The 20,064-nt window shown below is 46.9% G+C and overlaps 2 protein-coding genes across 3 annotated transcripts in view; both read right to left on the bottom strand.

The window, feature by feature from the left end:
- Window positions 1-3,220: 3,220 nt before the first annotated feature.
- Window positions 3,221-7,771, bottom strand: NAA20 (N-alpha-acetyltransferase 20, NatB catalytic subunit). The gene is made up of 7 exons (XM_061989424.1): window positions 7,639-7,771; window positions 7,499-7,523; window positions 7,322-7,412; window positions 5,903-6,038; window positions 5,036-5,181; window positions 4,021-4,108; window positions 3,221-3,568 (listed from the first exon to the last, which is right to left on the bottom strand). Exons 1-6 carry the CDS (start codon window positions 7,689-7,691, stop codon window positions 4,023-4,025), a joined length of 537 nt encoding a protein of 178 aa, XP_061845408.1. The 5' UTR covers window positions 7,692-7,771; the 3' UTR covers window positions 3,221-3,568; window positions 4,021-4,022.
- A 685-nt stretch (window positions 7,772-8,456) lies between these two features.
- Window positions 8,457-20,064, bottom strand: part of RIN2 (Ras and Rab interactor 2) — a 58,328-nt gene continuing 46,720 nt past the window's right edge. For both annotated transcript variants that reach the window (XM_061989414.1, XM_061989415.1), the window contains 4 exons: window positions 17,293-17,598; window positions 15,563-15,694; window positions 13,420-13,583; window positions 8,457-10,321 (listed from right to left, as the gene is read on the bottom strand). In XM_061989414.1, the coding sequence (XP_061845398.1) occupies window positions 10,004-10,321; window positions 13,420-13,583; window positions 15,563-15,694; window positions 17,293-17,598 (920 nt within the window). In that variant the 3' untranslated portion in view covers window positions 8,457-10,003. The remainder of the gene's footprint in view (window positions 10,322-13,419; window positions 13,584-15,562; window positions 15,695-17,292; window positions 17,599-20,064) is intronic.

Genomic DNA, 20,064 nt, shown 5'->3' with positions numbered 1-20,064 from the left:
GGAGTACATTCTCATGGTATTTCTCTTCACTATTCTGACTAAGCTACATCTGTCACTAATAATCATACATATTTCACCAACAATCAGACACTAATTTCACATCCTATTTGGCTGTGAGGTTTATCTAGCAGTCTCTTTTAGTCAGTTTAGTTGCTGAGGCCTCAGCACTTTAGTTGGTCCTTTGACTTACAAGTGAACCCTCACAACATTTCTTTTACTAATATAATCTAAAATTTAAGTATTATTATGATTATTATTATGATTATGGAATAGAGATGTGAACAGTGACTGCAAAGTCACTAGGGATTGCTAGCCTTGGCCCACAGTCTCATTGCAGCTGCAGGCTGTGCTTCTCCTGCAGCTGCTCCTCCTGCTGCTGCTGATGCCTCTGGAGATGACTGGGCTCCTCCTCCCAGCCCCTTTCCAGAGCATCCTCCTCCCTCTGAGTGTTCTCTAGATGTGCTGAGGGCTGTGGAGACCAGAGCACGCAGTCAGGCTTCCAGTGCCTCGGGAGCACCCAGTGGCATTGAGTGTATTTGCACAGCCTTGAGCACAGCGGTTCTCAACAACTCTGGGGTTCCCAGTGTTGTCTCAATTAATGTTTTGACGAACAGTTTATTCTCTGATCACGTTTGCTCAATATCTAGAAAAAAAAAAAAACAAACTGTCTACTACAGGAGCAGACTGTGCACATCTGTTTCAGGAGAGCAACAGCAGAGGTAGAACCACGGGAAAAGCCGTAACCCCCTTGCCGCTGGGCTCCACACTCTAGCACAGGGATGTGGCTCCCCCAGGACCGGGTCGCAGGGAGGAACTGTAACTGTGGGGCGGGGCAGTACCAGCCCTCAGGAGTGAGATCAGTCAGCACTATTACGCGGGACACTGCGCATGCGCGAGCGGGGGAAGCGGCAGCAGACGTACACCTCTACAATGCCGCGCTTTGGCCACACGATGTCAGCCCTGAGCTACAGTACTGAGATTGACCACGGCGTGGCAGCAACGAGCCAACGAGCTCGCGCAGCACTGAGCGGCTCCTCAACTGCAGTGCCCGTCCTTCATCACGAGATGGCACCACGGAGCAGCCCGGCTGCGGTACCGCACTGTGGACACGCGGTGGCAGCGAGCACCAGGTGTTACACGCATCCCTACACCGGCGCTCCAGGATTGTATCATATCCGTGACCGGCGTCACTGCCTGCTGGTTATTACAGGCGCCTCTTCCGAGCTGCAGCACTGGATTGTATTCACAGAGCGCTAGCAACAAGCGCAGGTTATTCCAGGCGCCGCTGCGATGTGCGGCTCTGGAGCTGCAATCCCGCACTTTGCCCACGGAGCGGCAGCACTGAGCTCAGCCGCCCGCGCCCACGCTGCAGCGCGGCCTGTGTCCGCCAGGCGGCAGCACCGAGCCGCGCGCCGTGCGGCCACCTTCAGCGGGGTCAATTAAATGGGGACAAATTAAACCATTAATTAATTTGTTCCAATTTACACCGGGTCTTAGGGATGTAAAATAGGCAGAAAAGCTAAAACCGAGACGAAACAACATTTAGAAAGCGAGTGTGTTCCTTAAAAGCTGACAAGATAAACACGGGGTCTGTAAAAGCAACAGTGATGGAAAGAAGGAAAAAAGTAAAATGTAGAAGCAGCAAACTTAAATTGACACAACAGTAAACATATGAAATTGAGGAGAGTATGTGAAGGCCAGACACACTCAGAAAATTAAGGTGACTGCAGAAAGCCACAGGGATTAAAGAAACATTTTCCAAAAAGTGGCAATCCCCTAAAAAAAAAAAAGAGACCTAGGAAGGAACTTGAAAACGTGGAGGCACTAAGGAAGAAGAAGAAATCAATACAAATAAAGCCACAGAAGGAAAAAAAAAAGAGAGGTATCAAAAGAACATTTCAAAAGCAATGAGCTTTTAGGAAAATAAAGGCCTGAAGTTGCTGAAAATGAACAGCCGAGGTAAAAAAAAAAGGAGGCAAAAAAAAAAAAGTACAAGTGAGAGTAGAAAAAGAAAGAAAATAGTGCAGGGTTTTCTTAAACAGAACAGGGACCACAATTAGGCACAGAAAGAACATTCAGAAACTCATGAGCTGGTTACGGAACGGATTCTGAAAAGAGGGGAAGAAAAGGAAATAATGCCAGTGAAATGAAAGCTGTAAGAAAGGAATTTTCAAAGACCCAGTAGCAAGGGAGAGCCAGAAGGAACGAAGAGGGTGAAGCGTCCCCGAGCACGAGTCCCGCAGGCGCCGTCCCCCACAGGCTGCAACAGCGGCCGCTGACCACAGGACAGCAGTGGCCATTGCGCATGCGCGGCCGGAGCCCCGCGGCGTTGCGGCCGGCGCCTGCAGGAGGCGGGGCTACGGGCTGAGCGGGGGGTGGCCGGGCGGAGCCGAGCGCTCCTGCGCATGCGCCGTCTGAGTCCAAAAGGGGCGCAGCCTCACCAGCAAATGGGCGGAGACTGGCGCCGGCAGAGGCGGAAGTGACGGCGCCTCCGCGCATGGGCGGCTTGAGGCCTCAGCCGGGACCCGGCGGAACCACGACCGGGGGGGGGGGGGCACGGGGGGGCGCGGCGGCATGTTCCATTCGCTCCCCAACTGTTTTTAGGGCTTCTCCACCTGACGGTCACATCCCCGTTTCTGCTTCCGCACAGGACAACGGGGGCTGCTCTGCTACAGACGGCTACCCCACTTCCCCTTTGCAAACCCAGAATCGGGGCTTTTGGGCAGTTTTGTGCCTGTCACAACAACGAGGACGTGGCCCAGGACAGGACCAGGGGAGTGGGAGAAAAGGCATAGGGACCTTCCGAGAAATGAAAAACTGAGAGACCAGAACAGTGATAGGGAAAGGGAGAGTGATGGGGACCAGACAACAAGGAACTGCAAGTGAGCTACGACACCAGACAGGAACCCAAAGGAAAAATGGGATACAAAGCTGAGTATAAGGATGGAACAAACCCCAGCACCTATTACACAGTGTGGCCAACTGCAACGTGAGCAGTGTACCGGCTTGTGCAGAACTCACCGTGGTGGCTGAGCCTGTGTCTCATTCATTCAGCATGTGTTTCCTGGCCGGACACACGGGGCCATGAAACCCCTGATAAAACAGGGAGGGAGGAAGGTGGTTGCAGCAGTGCACAGTGCAATGGATCACGTGCACAGGGTTGGATATTGCTTAGTCTCAACCCTGGCTCATGCAGGCAATAAATACTCAGATCTCTGAATTTCATTTCTGCAAATTCCACATTTATCCATGCTTCTCCATTAAAAAACAAGATTCATTATCTCAGTGTTAAAATAAAGGTTTGTTTAAATATGCTGTGAACACAATGAGAGACTTCTGCAGTTTCTTTGGCAAACCTACACAGCCCTTGACATGGAGCAAGAGGAGTATGAGAACACCAGGAATCTGTACCGCAGGCTGCTGCAGCGGACACAACGCTTCAAGGTACCTGTGGGCACCCAGAACACGGGAGATGCTCTTCAGTCTGGTCCAAGGTGGAAAGAAAGCCTGGCCTGCTTTGTTGTGTGGCTTTCTTGAATCAACAGTGAATTTAAGTTCAGTCCTGTGCCTGTGCCATAAAAAAAGGGAAAGAAATTTCTACATTAATCACACAGGTTGATCCTGAAAGCAAGTATGAATGCACTGCCTTCCCCTGCTGTGTTTCTTCAGTATTGTACAGCATATTCCTTGGTCATGAATAAATGCATTTGAACAGTCTTTACTATTACCAGCTTCAGGTATGTTTGGTTTGAAAGAAAACCCTGAAAGCACCATACAGAAGGTAATTCCATTTTAATAGCCTTAGAATTTTTTAAAGCTTAAAAGTAAAAATAATAGGGTAAAAGTGCAGGAGTGTGCAGCCATTGCCAACAGACACAGCCTCGGTAAGCCCCTCAGCAATGCTTTTTGGAATTTCATGGGGAAAAACACTGAACCCAAGATTTCCTATCCCCAAGTTCTTGGGGGCTCGTGGGAAAAGGAACCTGACACTTAGTGAGTTGCTCAAGAACCACAGCTTACAGTTACTCAATATCTTCTGGTCTCACAGGATGAGGCAGAGGTATAATTGATTTCTTCCCTGTATCTCTGGAAAGAGCTTTTCTCATATCTGTGGAAAAACAAAAAGAGTGTTATTATAAAAGACAGCCATTGCACAAAGCCCTAATATGTGACTTTCTACTACAATAAGACTGTTTTTAAACAAGAAGATTTCCTAGAAGCATAGGATATTATTACAGCCGCTCCTCCTAAGTATTGCCCTCAAGACCCTTTGATCACCCTCATCAACTGGAATAATGTCACGCTGCATGAAACTCTGAGTGGGAAGCAAATGGCATGGTAAAGGGTAAATAGATTATTTAGGGCATATGCAACACTGGCTCCTGCATTTCATCTTGCTCTAGTTATTACTGTGCAGAAGACAGATACTCAGCACAGCCAGATAACCCTTTAGGGAGGATACTTACAGGAAAGAATACCTAGAATGAAGAAGCATCTGGTACTTCAGTGAACAGATTTAACATTAACATAGTTGAGTTGCCACATTCCTTCCTTTTTAATTGAAAATACCATTGTTGACCACAGACATTAGTAAATTTGTAGTTGAAATACTCGGAAGATTAAAGTTTCAAGTCCCTGTTACAGGAAGAAGTGAGGAAGGTGCTGCCATTCCCTCCCCCAGAACATAAGTATCCTGGCCACTGGGAAAGAAAATCCTCAGAAAGGGAAATTCGGTAAGAAACTGCGTTTTTATTTTCACCTTGCCCACAGGATGTCTCTGTATTTAACTGATTTATTCTTGTTTTGTAGTTTATTTTACTACAGATACCACGAAATGCGTAACATGCAAGTGATGTAATCCTCAGCAGGAAAAGCTGTCTTAAGGAACATGGAAAGGAGCACAGAAAACCCCGTCCCTCAGCAACTCTCTGGACTCGGTTAATATAAAAAAATTAAACTAACAGAACAAATGATACAAACAAGCCCAGGAACCCTCAGCGTGAGAATCTCTGTATGCAGCAGCACCACCACTTACCGTAGGCATCTTCATCAGGCTCCCCACTGCTGGCAGAGTAGTACTCCAGCACCGTCCGGTACACGCTGTAGCCCAGCTGCTTGTACATATTCACTGCAACCTGGTTTGACACTCGCACGAAGAGATCCACAAAAAATCCACCCTTTCTTTGAAGAACAGATGTACAAAAGCACACTCAGGAAGAGCAAGTGAAGGTTTTGCTAAGCAACGACCCCTGCCTCGTGCCCAGCCCGGGAGCTGGCATGCTGGCTGTCAGTAACAGTGCTTTGCTGGAACCCAGCATGGGCACACGCTGCCTTTTCTTCTGTCACATCACCGTTCCTCTACACCAGCCTGTGGGTTTGTAAAGGACTGAAAGGACAGGACAAGCTTAACGCCTCCAGAAGCTTGACATCCTTAAGAACACTTTAGATGGCACTGGCTTAGGGAGGGTCTCCTGCCACTGCTCACAGAACCCAGTGACCCAGAATCAACCCTTCCCCTTGCAAAGCAAATACTACCCAGCTACGTGGGTGCCCAAACATCACGAGTTGGGGACATTTCCCTGTGGATTTGTTCGACACCAGATTAAATTTTCTGCAGGTACAAGTAACTCAGCACGAGACAACACTTCACCAAGGTCTTTTCCTGTCAAGAAAAGGACCTTTTATACAGTTTCCCTATTGGAATTGCAGTTGCCTCCTACTCGTTATGGCAAATTGGCTTTCAGGGAACTTGTAACTCTTGCTCTCCATCTTTGGGGAATTTCAGCCCATGAGAACAGTATCTAAGGTAAAATTCTGGGTCTGTGTTATGGAAATCAAGTGTCTAAGCCACAGACAGAAATCTGTAGAAAGATTAAAAGACAAAGACAGGCATAATACTCACTTTTCTGAAATTTCCTCCAGCAGCTCCATCAGCTTTGCAGCCAAACCCAGCCGTCGGAATTCGGGGGCCACGGAGAGAGCAGTGACGTGTCCGTGCCACTCCTCCCGAGCCACAGAGCCTTCTGCTTTACCCATGACTGCAAACACACAGAGCATCAGCACAGCAGCACCCCGGGAGCAAGGCACATCCGCAGCTCTGTGCTTCTGTGAAGGAGCAGGCAGCACGACTGTGGCTCAGGCTCAGACAGGGATGTCTGTGTTACCACTCTGTCATTTGGCAACCACAAAAAAAAACGTTGTTCTGCTCAAGTACTACAGCAGCAGACTAGTCTAAAAGAAAAAACCCAATCCAAACATTCTCCAAGTTCACTTTTTGAGGCATGGCTTCCAAACACAATTCATAAGCAACCCTGGTAAGTCTAACCGAGAGGAGTTCAGGGTCTGACTAAAACAACAGAGGAATGGAGAAACCCAGAACAAACTCACCATCCTGGAAATTACAGATTTTTGGTGACTGTGGGGGAATAAAGCTTAGGAAGCTTTTCCAATCTGACAATAGAAAGCTCAGGCCCTGCAAATGCAGCATGTTCAAGGGAAGAAAAAAAATAAGGGGGGAATGGGGATGTAATTCTGAGGTCTTTGTAGATCCTCTTCTTTCTACGGAGAGCCAAAGCAGTGTTAGCTCACTAATGAACATTCACACATCCCCACGGTGCTCTTACATCAGTCACTGTTAATAAGCAGCCGATGTGGTGAGCATAGAAGCTCCTGTACAGACAATGCTTTAGGTTTTACTGTGTCAAACACTTTATTTCCTGGGTCCCTACACAGACTCTTATTCTTCCCTGTCCCCTCCCTGCGGAAGGTGAAAAAAAAAACCTGGAGAAAATAAAACAGCTCCCTGGAAAAAATAAACAAACCAACAGCTCTATTCGGAACGGTTCTGAAAAACGTGCCAGCAATGCAGCACCGGGCACCCAGACACGGTACGTCCTCCCTCACAGGAAACGCAAAACCCGAGCCCAGCGCTTCTACTTACTGAGGACCGACCGCGTGTGAGGTCAGAGCCGAGCGCAGGGACTCAGGTCCTGTGCTACTGACCCTCCTGCACCCACATCTTCACCTGCCTGCAGGCACAGCCGCCCCCGCGCTCCGCTGCACCCGCGCTCCGCTGCCGGCAGCCCCTGTCGCGCTGGGAGCAGCCAACTATAAACTGCTGCTACGAGTCCCGACCCCGAGGCGTTTCGGGAGCGGGGTGGGACGTGACGCTGCTCTTCCTGACGGGAGGCTGGGACAAGGCCAGGAGGGTTGTGAGGGAGCCGTGGGTGATCTCCAGAGGTCCCTTCCCACCCCGCTCCCGCCGTGGTTGCACGAGTACGAGGACCTCCCACGTTACCCCCCGCGCTCCCGCGGCACTCACTGTAACCCATCAGTTCCCCGCCGGGCGCCTCGGCCACGATGAAATACTCAGGCCAGTGCGCCAAGTACTGCAGGTAGAACGGGATCCCGTACTGCGCCGCCGGGTTAAGGAGCAACCGGTCACCGCTACGGCCGCGGCCGCCCGCGCTCGGCCCCGCACCGCCCCCGGGAAGGATACGGTCTCTGTCAGCGGGTCCAGGTTGCTGCAGGGGAGGAAGAGCCGAGGCTCAGCGCGGCCGGCCCAGCGCGGCCCGAGCCGCCGGCGGGGAGCGGGCGCGAGCGGGGGGCTCGGGGAGGGGAGGGGGGACACACGCTCACATGTTGTTGAAGCGGAAGAGATCGTCGCAGGTGAAGGCGCGGAGCGTCGTCATGATGGTGGCAGCGGCTGCCGCAGGCCCGGCCCCGCCGCCCCGGAAGCGCTGCGGCCGCCCCGGATGCGCCGCCCCGCGCCCGAGCCTGGCCGCGCCCTCCCCGCGGGCCCTGGCGCCGCTCCGCCCGACACGGGCGCCCGCAGCCCACCGCGCCCGCGTCTGCCGCAGCCGCCTGCTCTGGGGCGCTGTCCCTTGCACGCACCCGCCCCGCCGAGACCACAGCCCCGCCTCCCACCCCTGCCCCAGCGCCACCCCGCACCCGGCCTTAAGAGAAGTGAGAAGCGTTTTGCACAGCACAGAGAATAAAATGTTCTGATTTTTAAAAGAGAAAGCTGCACAAGTTGCAGACGGAATCACCGTGAGGTGGTTCGGGCGCGTGTTCCCCTTTTTGCATTCTTGGCTTTCCTTTGCCTCATGCCTTAAATGCCGAGTTTCTTAATACTTTGCCTCTCTACCTCAGTCCTTCCCTCCCTCCCCCCGCACGGCCGCTAGCATATGAAACAGCGGAGCTTTCTTTAGCACTGAAGTCTTAACTTTGCAAGACACGGTTCATCCCACTTCTTACTGACTGCTGAGGTCAAGGGCACTAAGTAGGCAATAATGTCACGGCACCTTTCCTTTGCAAAGAGTTTAAAGCGAGCCCGCTGACCCACAAGGCATTAAAGCCTGAGCCCTTTTTTAACCAACCAACCCCCACCAAAACAACAAAACCACAACCAATCAACCAGAAAACACCCCAAAAACCACAGCACACAACGTCCCAAATTGTAGTTCAGTATTACAATGTATATTTATGTGCAAAACCGATCATTTACAAAATGAAATACAAACACGTGCCAGGGGTTTCAGATACACTGACAAAAATGCTGCAGATCTCTGCGTGTACAACACACATGCTGCTCGTGACGTCTTCCCCACTGTCGGCCTTATGTTACACCACCCTGAGACCCCCAGACCCGGGGAGAACCCCCGTCCCTCCAAAGACAGCAGCCCCGATTGACCGAGGCGGGATGCACAGTGTCACCCGCGGCATTGGCTACCTTGGACAAACCCACAGAACACAAGACATTTAATACCGTTTCATCTTTGCACGTGGAGGACCGATTTCACATCTCACCTACGAGGTAACAGAATCGTCAAACACCACAACACCTTCTTCAGTCCAAGACCTATTTTGATGCTGTTGACAGACTACAGGACACAGTTAGTGTTCACCTCGCCGATATATTGTATCCTCTGCTAACACAAACAGTATCAGGGATGAGTGCTGTCAAATCCCTCTGCAAACCTACAACATTGCTTATATAACAGTTCCGTTACCTACCTCCCTTGCTTGGTTTCCACAAGGAGCCTGAACCAGCAGACTAACACATTTTAATCCTAACCTAGGTTCTCTACAGTCTTTCTCTGCCCCTTCTCTACATCCTTGTCTTTCGACTTCCTCTTCCAATCCCCCCGAGCTCTATCCGAAAGGATGCATATAAACAATAATCCAGATAACAGTACATCAAGTTCAGATAAAGGCACTAAAATCACCAGTGCCAGCGTTACAATCTCCTTACAGGTAACACAAAGTTTCACAGGAACTCTCCTGGAACAGGAAAAAAAGAGAAACCACAGAGACTTTTTATGCAATACTCTAAAACCAGCAAGAGATTTATTCTTGTATATTAAATGTTAAAAATCACATGCATAATTATAGAACACTTTATAGTTAAAAAAATATTTCAAAAACCAACCCTGACAGTTTACCTGCAACTGCTATAAAATTTCTATGATATATATATATATGTATAAAAACATGGCGATTTTCTGTAATTAAAAAAAAAAATAGGGAAGGATGCAATCATCCACATAATGATGAGTTAACTGATGCCCTGCATCGGACAGTCCTGTGAGCTGAGCACCGGTGACACGGCCCATCCCAGCCGGCTCACCGAGACACTCGTCCAGCCTGCGCGTTTGTGAATCAAAAGGACATTTGGCTACAGGATTCGCCTAAGAAAGTAATTTTTGCACGCTACAGCAAAAGACCTGCAGAAGGGCCACAGTACAATATGTTTTGTTGGAGCCTGTGGCACAAGAAATTGAGCCTTAAGGGCTGTTCGCTCCAGCACAAGGCTGGTGGGGTGTTCTGTGGCCAGCCGCGTAACTGGCTCACAGGGGCTTTCATCAGCAACACTGCAAGTGTCTGCACGTGCTTGACCAGGCACCTGTGACTTAAGGCCTGCTTTAGCTCCTAAGGATGGCAGCCGACAAAGATGTTTTCAACACTTAACCAGGAATGGAAGTTACGTGGCGAGTTGCTGGTTTTAAGGAGCTGGGTCGTCGCTGTTGGGAAAAATGGCCCCGTAGGGATCGCTGTTGATACGCTTGTAGACGAAGTGGAAGACCTGGGGCTGCGGGCGACTGTGCAGCTCTGCCTTAATCTTCTGAGGGTAGGTATCTTCTGTCAGCCGCTGCCAGGTGTCATCAACAAAAAGAAACAGACTGTACTCTTCTGGATTGTCCACTTTGAACTTCTCAGCGCAAAGCTGGCACACGTCCTCCGTGGTGATGTATGGCCTCACCAGCAGCGTCTTGCCCGTACACCCGCTGTTCACTTCCTGGAACGCCACACGGAGGTAATTCTGTATGAGAAAACAGCCATCAGAAGTGGGAAGAGCAAAAACTCAGCCTCTGAAAACTGGAGAGTCAGCAACAAACAGCAAGCCTCTCCATGTTGCAGTTGTGAAATACACACCAGTGCTTTCTGTACATTACAGCCAGCCTGAGAATTGCCATCTAGCTGGCAAAACTGCACGGGTGTAGTGGAAATTCATAAATCAACGTTCCCCCTTCCTTGGCCCGCGTGCTGACCCCGCTAAAAGTGAACAGACACAGCCTTACAGCCACACGGCAAACACCAACGGTTCCCACAGGACTTATGTGCGGCTTTAACATGAAACAAACTGCTGTGAAGCAAAACCAACATCTGAGGCAGCACACCGGAGAGATGCTGTTGCTGCTGGCTGGGTCAAGGCTATAGAACAGAAGCTTCACCTCACCTGTTAGATGAAAATGAAAAAAACGAAGCAACTGCCAGCAGCACACAAGGGTGTCCATCCAAAAGGCACCGCACAACAAACTGCACTGTTATGCTGCAGTGTGCCAAAGGTGACCCGTCCTCACACGGGTGTGACACATTCACCATGTTAACTGCTGGCAATGTGGCATCTGAGCTTGATGGAAACAAGTCTTGCCTGATGGCATTTTCTTTTTCTAAATAAGGCTTAGAGGGATGCTGAAAGGAAATTTACTCTGCAACATTAGAGTAATTCTGTAAGATCTCGGGGCAAAAGCTGGATCTTTTTAATCCGTTAAAATTGACACGTGTCCACAACTGGTAACTTGAGTAACTCTAAAACGCCTCCTCCGAGGAAATGCAGTTCTACCTTTCAAAAAGCATTGAAAAAGTAAAAGAAAAAGCAATAACTGGGAAAAAAAACCCCAACAAAACAAACCAAAACAACCAAATGACAAAACACAAAACCTTTCAGACACGTGAACAAAGTAGCCTGCTGTCATGTGTTTTTTTAAGAAATAAACTGACTGCAATTAAAGACTAAAAAGCAGTAAAATTAAATGAGAAGGGGAAAAAGTGACCGTGAGAAAGACCTGTGTATTGACTGAGCCGATAACCACGTTTGCGTGCTGAATAAATGCAGCATGGTAAATTGCCATGGTAAAGGTTCACATTTCATAAAAACAAGCTGTTAAAAGCTAAGACCGAGAAAAATCTTCATATGACTTTAAGTTCCAAAGAGTACTCTTTAATGAAGTATTTTTGACAGCTTGCTGATTGACATGTTGAAGCTTTGCAACAGCATTTAAATCACCAGGACTGAACCTGACTGAACAGAACTCATACATTTTTTTTATCCTGCGTGAGAAATTGATGGAAAAATCATCCCTAGGTAAGGCAAAACACACTAGTTTGCATTTCTTATGTAACTACTACACAGAATAACTTTTTTAAATGTGTGTGCTTTTAGACAGGCAGAATTGCTTCAAGGACAGGCTGAAGTTTATGCAAATGTCTGTCACTCAGACTAGGTATCAAAATTATTTATGCAGTATCAGAAAGTTGTCTTATCTTCAAAATAAAGGATTTTTTTTTCTTTTCCGTCCTTTTGAAAGAGAGAGGATGAAGGACTTCCAGAGCTCAAAGGCTGATAAAAGCTGAGAGCCTGCACCATCACAGAAGCGTAGTGATGATACTGTGGGGGTCCATGTTGGAAAAATGAGATCGGCTAAAGCTGTGTTACATGTTGGTTGAAGGGAAGATCCTTAATTTCAGGACTGCAGGATGTGGAGAAAGGAAATGTACAACTGGCATTCTGAGCAAGCAGCAAAATGCTTGAATTTGCGGCAGGCATAGCCTGGAAGTGGTTTAATCTGACTGACTCAAGGCGCTCTTCTGAAAGAGGCAGAGGAAGGAGAAGCACTGGACATACTCAGTGACAGATCTTCCCCTGTATCTTCCCACATCTGGCCATAGAACTGGCTCAGTTGAAGTTCTTTCGTTGAGGAAAAGAAGACGAAATGGAATACAAGACCCTGTTGAAAGAATCTTCTGTCCTTTAGTGATCCAGCAGAAATACAAGGTGAGGAATTTTCCTGTTAAAAATGTAGTGTTTTGCTAGAAAGGACAAAGGCTGAAGCTGTTTGAGTCTAACACCTATCTACAGGTAAGCAGAATATAAGGTGGATCTCAGTAAGGTCGACTAGCTTTGCACACTGGCCATAATTTGTAAAGTCAGTTCTCCTCTTCCTGAGAGAGGCAAATTGTGGAAAACCACTTCCAGTGTTGTGCTGTAGCTGCTTGTGTAGACACTGATAAAACAGAAGGACCCTCAACTGAGAAGTTTCATTGTTTCCTGTTGACTCCACACCCTCATTTCCCAAGCTCTTAACTAAACTGTATGTAACTGATGGTTGTCATTAGCCTCTCTGGCAACTTTGTGCTGTGGTGTGAACTGTAAATAACTGAACACAAAGAAGTAAATCCATTCTTCTCGATTTCAACATCCTCCTTGCTTCAGTCCACAAACTGATGCATCAGAAGAGAGAGTCAACAGCATACTATATGAAAGGCACGTGGGTCTGGTTTTAAAAGATGGAAGTATTCCCAACTTGTTATTCTTCCTTTGAAGTTACTGCTCTACTCTGAAAGAGCAGTAAGAAATGAAGGGGAGGAGAAAAAAAAACACAAACAAACTTGAAGACATCCATAGTATAGAACTCTATTCCTTGCTTAAACTTCAAAGCTGTGGGCAAGCTTTTCTTTCACCTCTCCTCTCCTCCTGCTGTATGCCACCATTAGCTACTAGGGTGATGTATACCACTGGAAATCTGGATTTATATGCTTTACTATTAAAAACAAGAAAGAATCTGAATCTAAGATTCTAAGGTTCTCAAAATCTAAGTTTGTCCTCGCTCTGCATGACTTAGAAGGGAGGATAGGAAAGCTCCATTGTTTAGTGTTTTCTCTGTAATAGAGTTTGATAATGATGGTCTAAAGTGCAAAGGCTTCAAGATTGAGGCCAATTTGCCCGCCATATTCTCAGCACTGCTTCACTCCACTCACCTTGTGACCCCAAGGGAATTGCTATGAATCATACGTCTGCAATGGGGACTTCCCACACCAGAATCATACCCAGTCTTTCACTTCAACCCCAAGCTCTACCTGAAAATCATCAACTGAAGGTATCGTCCTGTTAGTTGTCCTCCTCTTGTGCCACTGCCGCAGAGTATCTCTGGCCTCTGAACTTAGCAGTCGGGCAGCTTGTTCTTCCTGGAAGTTCTTGATCAGTGAAAGTGCTCCATAAGCACTTGTCAAGTAATAGCCTCCTGTGAGGGAGAGCAAAGAGCTTTTCAGCGTGGTCACGCACACATACGTACATATATTGGAAAGTCCTTGTACTCTATTGACAAAGTATTTATAGATAAAATACCCCAGCCCACTGACCTGCAAAATACTGTGTGGTGTCTTCTCAGCTACTAAGAGATATGCAGTGGTTGCATGCACTCCATATCAATAAGCGGTGCAGCAGTATCTAACTCCGGGTCTGCTAGTGCTGGGGATAGCTGGTTACTGAAGTGACTGGTGTCCCTCCTTTACTCCTGACTGTTTTTACAAAGTCGGAAGATGAGTTGCCTTCTAAATTTCGTGACTAGTGATTTGTTTAAGTGTGGATGGAATAAACATAGCTTTTTAAACAAAGTAAAAGACAACGCACCACTGTTCAGGAACAGTAAAGGCAACCACCCTTAGTGCCAATAAAGCAACAACTGAGGGTGTAATTTGTACCCTGGAAGCATCTCAAAGACTTTGCTTCTGTTTGTAAAAGGAAGACCATGTTTGTCACCTTTTTAGCGTTCCCTATTATGTCCAACTAGTCCAAGAGGTGACGTGTACAGTGCTCCTTACCTCACCTTTATTATGGGAGTGGAAAAGAAATTAAAGCCACAACAGAGCTGTTGATGTACAAAAGAAGCTGTAGGTCACAAAGGAAAGGGGGTCTCAACAGCTGGTAACAGCCCTCAACACGCAGGAAAAATAAAAGACATGGTGTCATTTACTTCTCAGGTTTCTTTTTAAGAACGCTATTAGAGTGAGTGTCCAACTGAAAGGCAGCACAGCTGAAAGACACCTTTTAAGCTCACAGTAGTATTTTCTGTGTTACTGACAGCATCCTCTTGGCCTTTAACTTCGCAATGATTTCAATACATAAACACATGCAAGACTCATGAGACAAATCGGACAACACATCACATTTGAACTGCATAGTCCCAGAGCACTAAATAACTTTTCCTGCACAGTACAGTTCAGCTGGTGACAAAGACAGGGCGAACCAGTGGATGGACAACTTTTGCTGCATTAGAAACAACATGATTTCATAGTCCAGGAAATCAAGCATGTTAGTGATCTCCAGCTTCACATCTCAAGTATCTTCTGTGCTAAGACTCGTGGACAATGCACTAGAGGACACTCACTACTTAAAGCACAGAGCAGACTAGTGCCAAATTGGAGGAATCCCGGCCCAGTTTTCTCATGCACGTGGGGCGTGTAAGAAGATACTACCACTTCAGCAAGCCAAGAGATAGCAAGAATGGCAAACACACACAAAGTCACAGCTGAGCTTGGTCACAAGAACTGCCTTTAAACTTCCTCATAAACAGGTAGGTTCTGGGGACCTTCAAAGGCTTGCAAAATACCTCTTTGTTAAAAACATCACCATGAAAATAGAAAAGGCTGAGATTTCCTTGCCTCTAACAGACTTCAGACATTCAAGAGTGCCCTAGGAAACATATTCCTAGGGCTTGTAAAAATACTTTGTGAGAAGTAAATACTGGGAGGAGGTGTGAAGATCAGGGTGGGGGGGCAATATTCCTCTGGCATTTCCTCTACAGAGGCAGAAGATGCCCCCAGAACTTTTTACAAAGCACTTAACCCACGTCCCACCATGTGTCTCAATGTTTTCAGGCACAGGATAACCCCATTTGCCACCTGCACAGTGCATGTGTTTGCTTGCTAAGTCATGACACGACCTCCCCCTTCTTGGCTGACAAGAACCTCTTTCCTCAAGAGGCAGTACACATCAGTAGATTCCCTGGTCACTCAGGCTTGCACTCTGCAAGCTAACCAGCTTTCTCTTACTTTAAGGTGGAAATAATGATGAGATTCTCTTGTTACACGAACAACATTGCTGACTTGCCTTGAAAGGATTTCTCCTGAAACAAGGTTAACAGTGGCAGTGCTATGAGGAAGAATCCCCCTTTTCCCTAGTCCTCCACTCAATTCCAATAGAAGTAAATAAACAGATTACCTTCTCCATGCAGCAAAGATGGATCCAGCAGTTCCATCATGTATTCGATTTCAGTATCCAGCTCTAGCATGTCACACTGGGCCAGTACATATGTCAACACAGGCAAGAAGTCATCAGCTCCATACAGCCTCCCTGGGTTGAAGGGAAGACAGACAGTGATAGGCAAACCACAACCTCTTTCCAGTTCCAGTATTTGAAAAGAAAGCACCATTTTGCTCTCTCACTGACCAGTACTGTCATTTACTTCTCTCTTTGTGTTACTCTAGAGCCTTCCCTTACTGATGTGCAGCCAAGAGAATGGCATCTGATGCTGGCTGGACAGGAGGCCAACACCAGCTTCACCCTCTACTTCTAACAAGCACAAATCTCATGACACACACCTTGAGGCATGCAAAGGAATTGACATCCACTTTCTGTAAGGATCCAGTCACAAATACCAGTCTCTGAGTCTGAATCCCAGCAGAGAAGCCTGAATATAAAAGCCCATGAAATTTGACAAGAAAACTCAGGTCTTTTTACAAAAGAGCATAACTGAAAACATCAGTGAGCAAAACCTCAACCAGCACCATCAGCAATGGCAGCACACAGTTAACAAGCAGTTAACACTGCTTCTAGGTCTGTTTGTGTTCCTATCAGTTTTATTGCATTTAAATAGAGTGTTACCTCTCCTGTACAGAAAATGCTATGTGGCTAAATCTCTGGGTCTGGCCAAGCTGCTAACTGTAGCAGTGGTGCGATGGTCACTTAAAACCATGAGGAGCAGGAGCCAACTTAAACTTTGTTGAAACTCTGGATGACTGAAGAGCTGAGACACTCAAACATCTGCTGTCTCAATGACACCTTTTACAAACGTTACCTGACAAAACACAGCAACCCAAGGAGCGCTGCAACACTTAACCAGCAGCTGCTTCTCTGTATTTTTTCTTCTACACGTTGGAAATACCTTACTCGATACGATAACAGAGCATGGAAAGAAAAGTTTACAGCACTTCAGGACAAGATTCTTATGTTTGTTTCAAAATGCAGGATTTTGCACAGAAACAATGAACTGGGTGGGAGCTTGGACCTAAATCTTGCAAAAGTCCCTGTGAGTCTCTTTAACAGCCACAAGCTTTCACCATTAATCCCAAAAGAAAGTATAGGCAACTTAGTCAGGACGGGACACAGCTGCACATTCACTTTTGGACTCTTGCTACAGTGTAGAAACAGATGTTACTTCTGTTCCAAAACCACTAAATAAAATGTCCAAATAAGAATATTCAAAAGCAAAGCAAGCCAAAACTTTTGGATCAGAGGCTGCTTTCCTCTCCACTCATTAACACAGAGCCCTTGTAGTGGCCACGCTATTGAATTACTATGTATTTATGTATATAAATACAGGGTGTTACCTCTAGTACAATTTCCAGAAAAATACTCATTTAGAATCAGTGTCAACAGTCGAGGCTCACGAGACAGCCAACTTCAAAAGCCTACAGTTAAGCAAAGCTGTTTTTTTTTCAAGCTGCTCCACAACTCTGCTCCACACTGAATTTGTGAAGACGTGCTGCCAGATGTGTCAGAGATGTCAGTAAAGAAGCGGAGAGAAAGAATCCGTCTCAAAAGAGGAAGGAGATGCTAGGAGAGCTTCAGGAAGAGCCATATCTGCAGCACCACGAGGTCTGATTTCCTTCCCCCAAAGACAACCCCAGGTTTGGAATGTCAGTGAACTTGAACCATGAGAAGCACCATACCTGAGTTATTCTCCATCACCGTGTAAATCAGTTTGCAAACTCTCAGCAGCAGCATGACTTTCTTTTCAGGTGAATACATTTTCTGCATGGTCATGAACTTGACTTTAATCTTTTCGACATCCACAAAGTCTGGTGTTGGAACAAACACGCCCAGCTCCTGAGGATTCCTCTGTCGCACCAGCTGCAGGTTTTCCTTGAGCTGTTTCCAAGAACCATCCGCGGTATGAAACTCTTTCAACATTGCTTCAATGTGGCTCTTCAGTGGCTTCAGAATGCACTTGTGCATGGCCTTCTCCAAGACAACATCTGCAACGGCAAAACACGAGTCCAGTTGACTTCCTCTTCTACAGCAGAGCCAGTATTAATATAACAATTCCCAAAAGAGACATTGCAGAGCAAAATCTACTTGCTAAGGCATATTTATTGTGCAAGCTGAGTTTCCAGATGTTTACTAACAAGAAAACAAAAGGCAGAATGGAATCTGTATTCCATTTTCATTTAAGGCAACGTGACAAACATGAAAAAATCCTCCACAAAAGACAGACTACAGACCAAAAAAAAGTAGAATCCCCCCTGCCTCCCCAAGCTGTGGCTCCACTTATTGTTTCCTTTTGTTGGCCAAAAGTCTTTAGGTATTATTTTACTTTGACCTTAGACTTCAACTCCCAAACTCAAAAGTAAAACACAGCCAAATCCATAACTGCTTTGGCATGAAATCCCACCCTTTTTGCATAGTTTCTATCAGAAACTATAACTCATCCAAGGTCTCCTAAAACTTGTCTCAGCTTTATAAAGAGGTCTATGAAGTTGGACCGATTATGGGCTTGAAACTATAAATGAAAACCAGGCTGTGTTTGTGCAGTTTCAGATTTCATCACGCAAGCTCATATCCAGCTTTGTCATCAAGTCTGAGGTTCTTTGTTTGGCAATAGTGTGCACGTGGCATGAAAACCACTAACTTAGGGGGGTTTTTTTATTGTCTTTCTACTCATTTTTCCTTGGCAGTCGTTCCCCATTTTCCAAGTAGAGATCACACAAACAGAGATAGCACCTTTCTAAATGTCTTCTCTTCAAATCTTTACTTTACAAGCTACTTTCCTCCCCCACTCAGCGTCTCTGTGACTACAGAGGTTACATTAATAATTAACTTGCACTGTTTATTTGTACCACAGTGAACTCCCACAAGCACAAAAGGAACTGGGGACCCCTCTTTAGCCTGGTCACTGCACCAGCACTCTGATGGTGGGGCAGGACGAAAGCCTAGAGCAGGCAGATATACAGTAGGGCAGCACAGGGACGGAGAACAGCAAGAGGGGGAGACTGTGTCACTCACTGCTAGATTACACATTTATAACAGCTAGCAGTGGACAGTCCTGCTTCTAGTGGTGACTCATTAAAGCTCCATTAAAGCTCATGCCCTTTCCAGCTTCTTTCCTGGTTGTTTTCCTAGACCACAGTCTCTTTCTCCCCACACTACCCTCTTGGTAGAGCCGCTCAGCCACCACTGACAAACAGCCTTACCAAACCGTTAGGAAAGCAGAAGCAACACCCTTCTGCACAGTGACAGAAATCTGTCTCTCCCTGCCCTCAACAAAACTATCTTTTCACCAAGAAAACTGCACAAATCTCATCGATGTTAGCTAGCTAAATTTCTGGAGGGTAGGCATGGTTCCTTGCTAGCTGCACTGAAGATAATCTTTGGGGTTTTTTTTTACAATTCAGCTTACTATACTTTATTTCTACTGCCTGATCAGTTTTCTAGATAGCAGAAACACCAATTACCTTGCTTGTAACTAGAACACCTCTGCAGTTTGCATTCCAACTGCCTGATCTTGTTAAAATCAAAATGAAAGCAGTTAGTGCTGCCAAATATTACATTAAGCAAGAGAACTCAGGAAATTTTAACTCCCACAGGCTTCCACTGGAAGTTCTGCACATGAATAATTAGAGTCAGTCATCCTGCATCTCAGTAAAACGGGGTCACCCCCACAGCGAGGTCAGGGGGAGATCAAGAAACAGTGAAGAATTACGAGTAGATGCTCAAGGCCCTTGGTGTGATAATGAGGGAGCACCTCACCAGGGATGGGAGGCAGAGGACACTGCTCAGTATGCTTCTGTGACTGATGCCCTGCAGGCTCCAGGCTGGAGCTGGTTCAGCTCCTGCCTGCAGTGTCAGTATGGACGAGCTGCAGAAGCAGTCCCTCCCCAGGGGCTACAGGAACTCAATGTTGTCAGGAGGGAAAATTCCTCCAGAGAGCCTCGGTCCTCGGTTGGGGCCAGACTTCTTGTCTGTAGGTGAGATGTGGAAGCTTCAAGCCTTCTGCCCTCAGCCCTTGGTGAGTTAGTGCCACTCCCGCAGCTTCCTGTACAGAGCTGTGCGAGAAGGTGAGGAGTCCTTCCTTCATACCTGCAATACACATCACAGGCTCCAAAAGCACTGCCTGGGAATTGCTTTGAAATGTACTCTGCCACATTCCACAGCCTCTCTGGGAACTTAAATCGATTTGAATCAGCAGCACAGAGGAAGAAAGCAGAAAACTCATGGCCGTGCTCAAAGCTCTGCACAGGGTCCACGTGCCTATTGCTGAAAGTTGTTCCTAATGGTTTCCCTACTGTTAATGCCATCGGGTAAAAAAAACACAGGACGGGGATATTTAGCAAAGCATCCTTCAGTGCTGTTCAATGACCACATTATAGCTAATAGGAGACACATTAAATAAAGGACATATAGCTGTGACTCCAGAGAGGCACTAGCTGCCTCAGCTTGGTAAA

This window comes from Colius striatus, chromosome 2 (assembly GCF_028858725.1).
Source record: "Colius striatus isolate bColStr4 chromosome 2, bColStr4.1.hap1, whole genome shotgun sequence".
Lineage (NCBI taxonomy): Eukaryota > Metazoa > Chordata > Aves > Coliiformes > Coliidae > Colius > Colius striatus.
This window is presented reverse-complemented; position numbering and strand designations above follow the sequence as displayed.

What these genes read in the sequence shown, in the direction of transcription:
- NAA20 (XM_061989424.1), bottom strand. Translation starts at nt 7,691, where the DNA reads ATGACGACGCTCCGCGCCTTCACCTGCGACGATCTCTTCCGCTTCAAC. An exon ending in CTCTTCCGCTTCAACAACAT is followed by an intron (nt 7,524 to 7,638) that starts GTGAGCGTGTGT and finishes CCTCCCCTGCAG; the next exon opens with CAACCTGGACCCGCTGACAG. An exon ending in CTGGAGGAAATTTCAGAAAA is followed by an intron (nt 5,182 to 5,902) that starts GTGAGTATTATG and finishes TGTTCTTCAAAG; the next exon opens with AAAGGGTGGATTTTTTGTGG.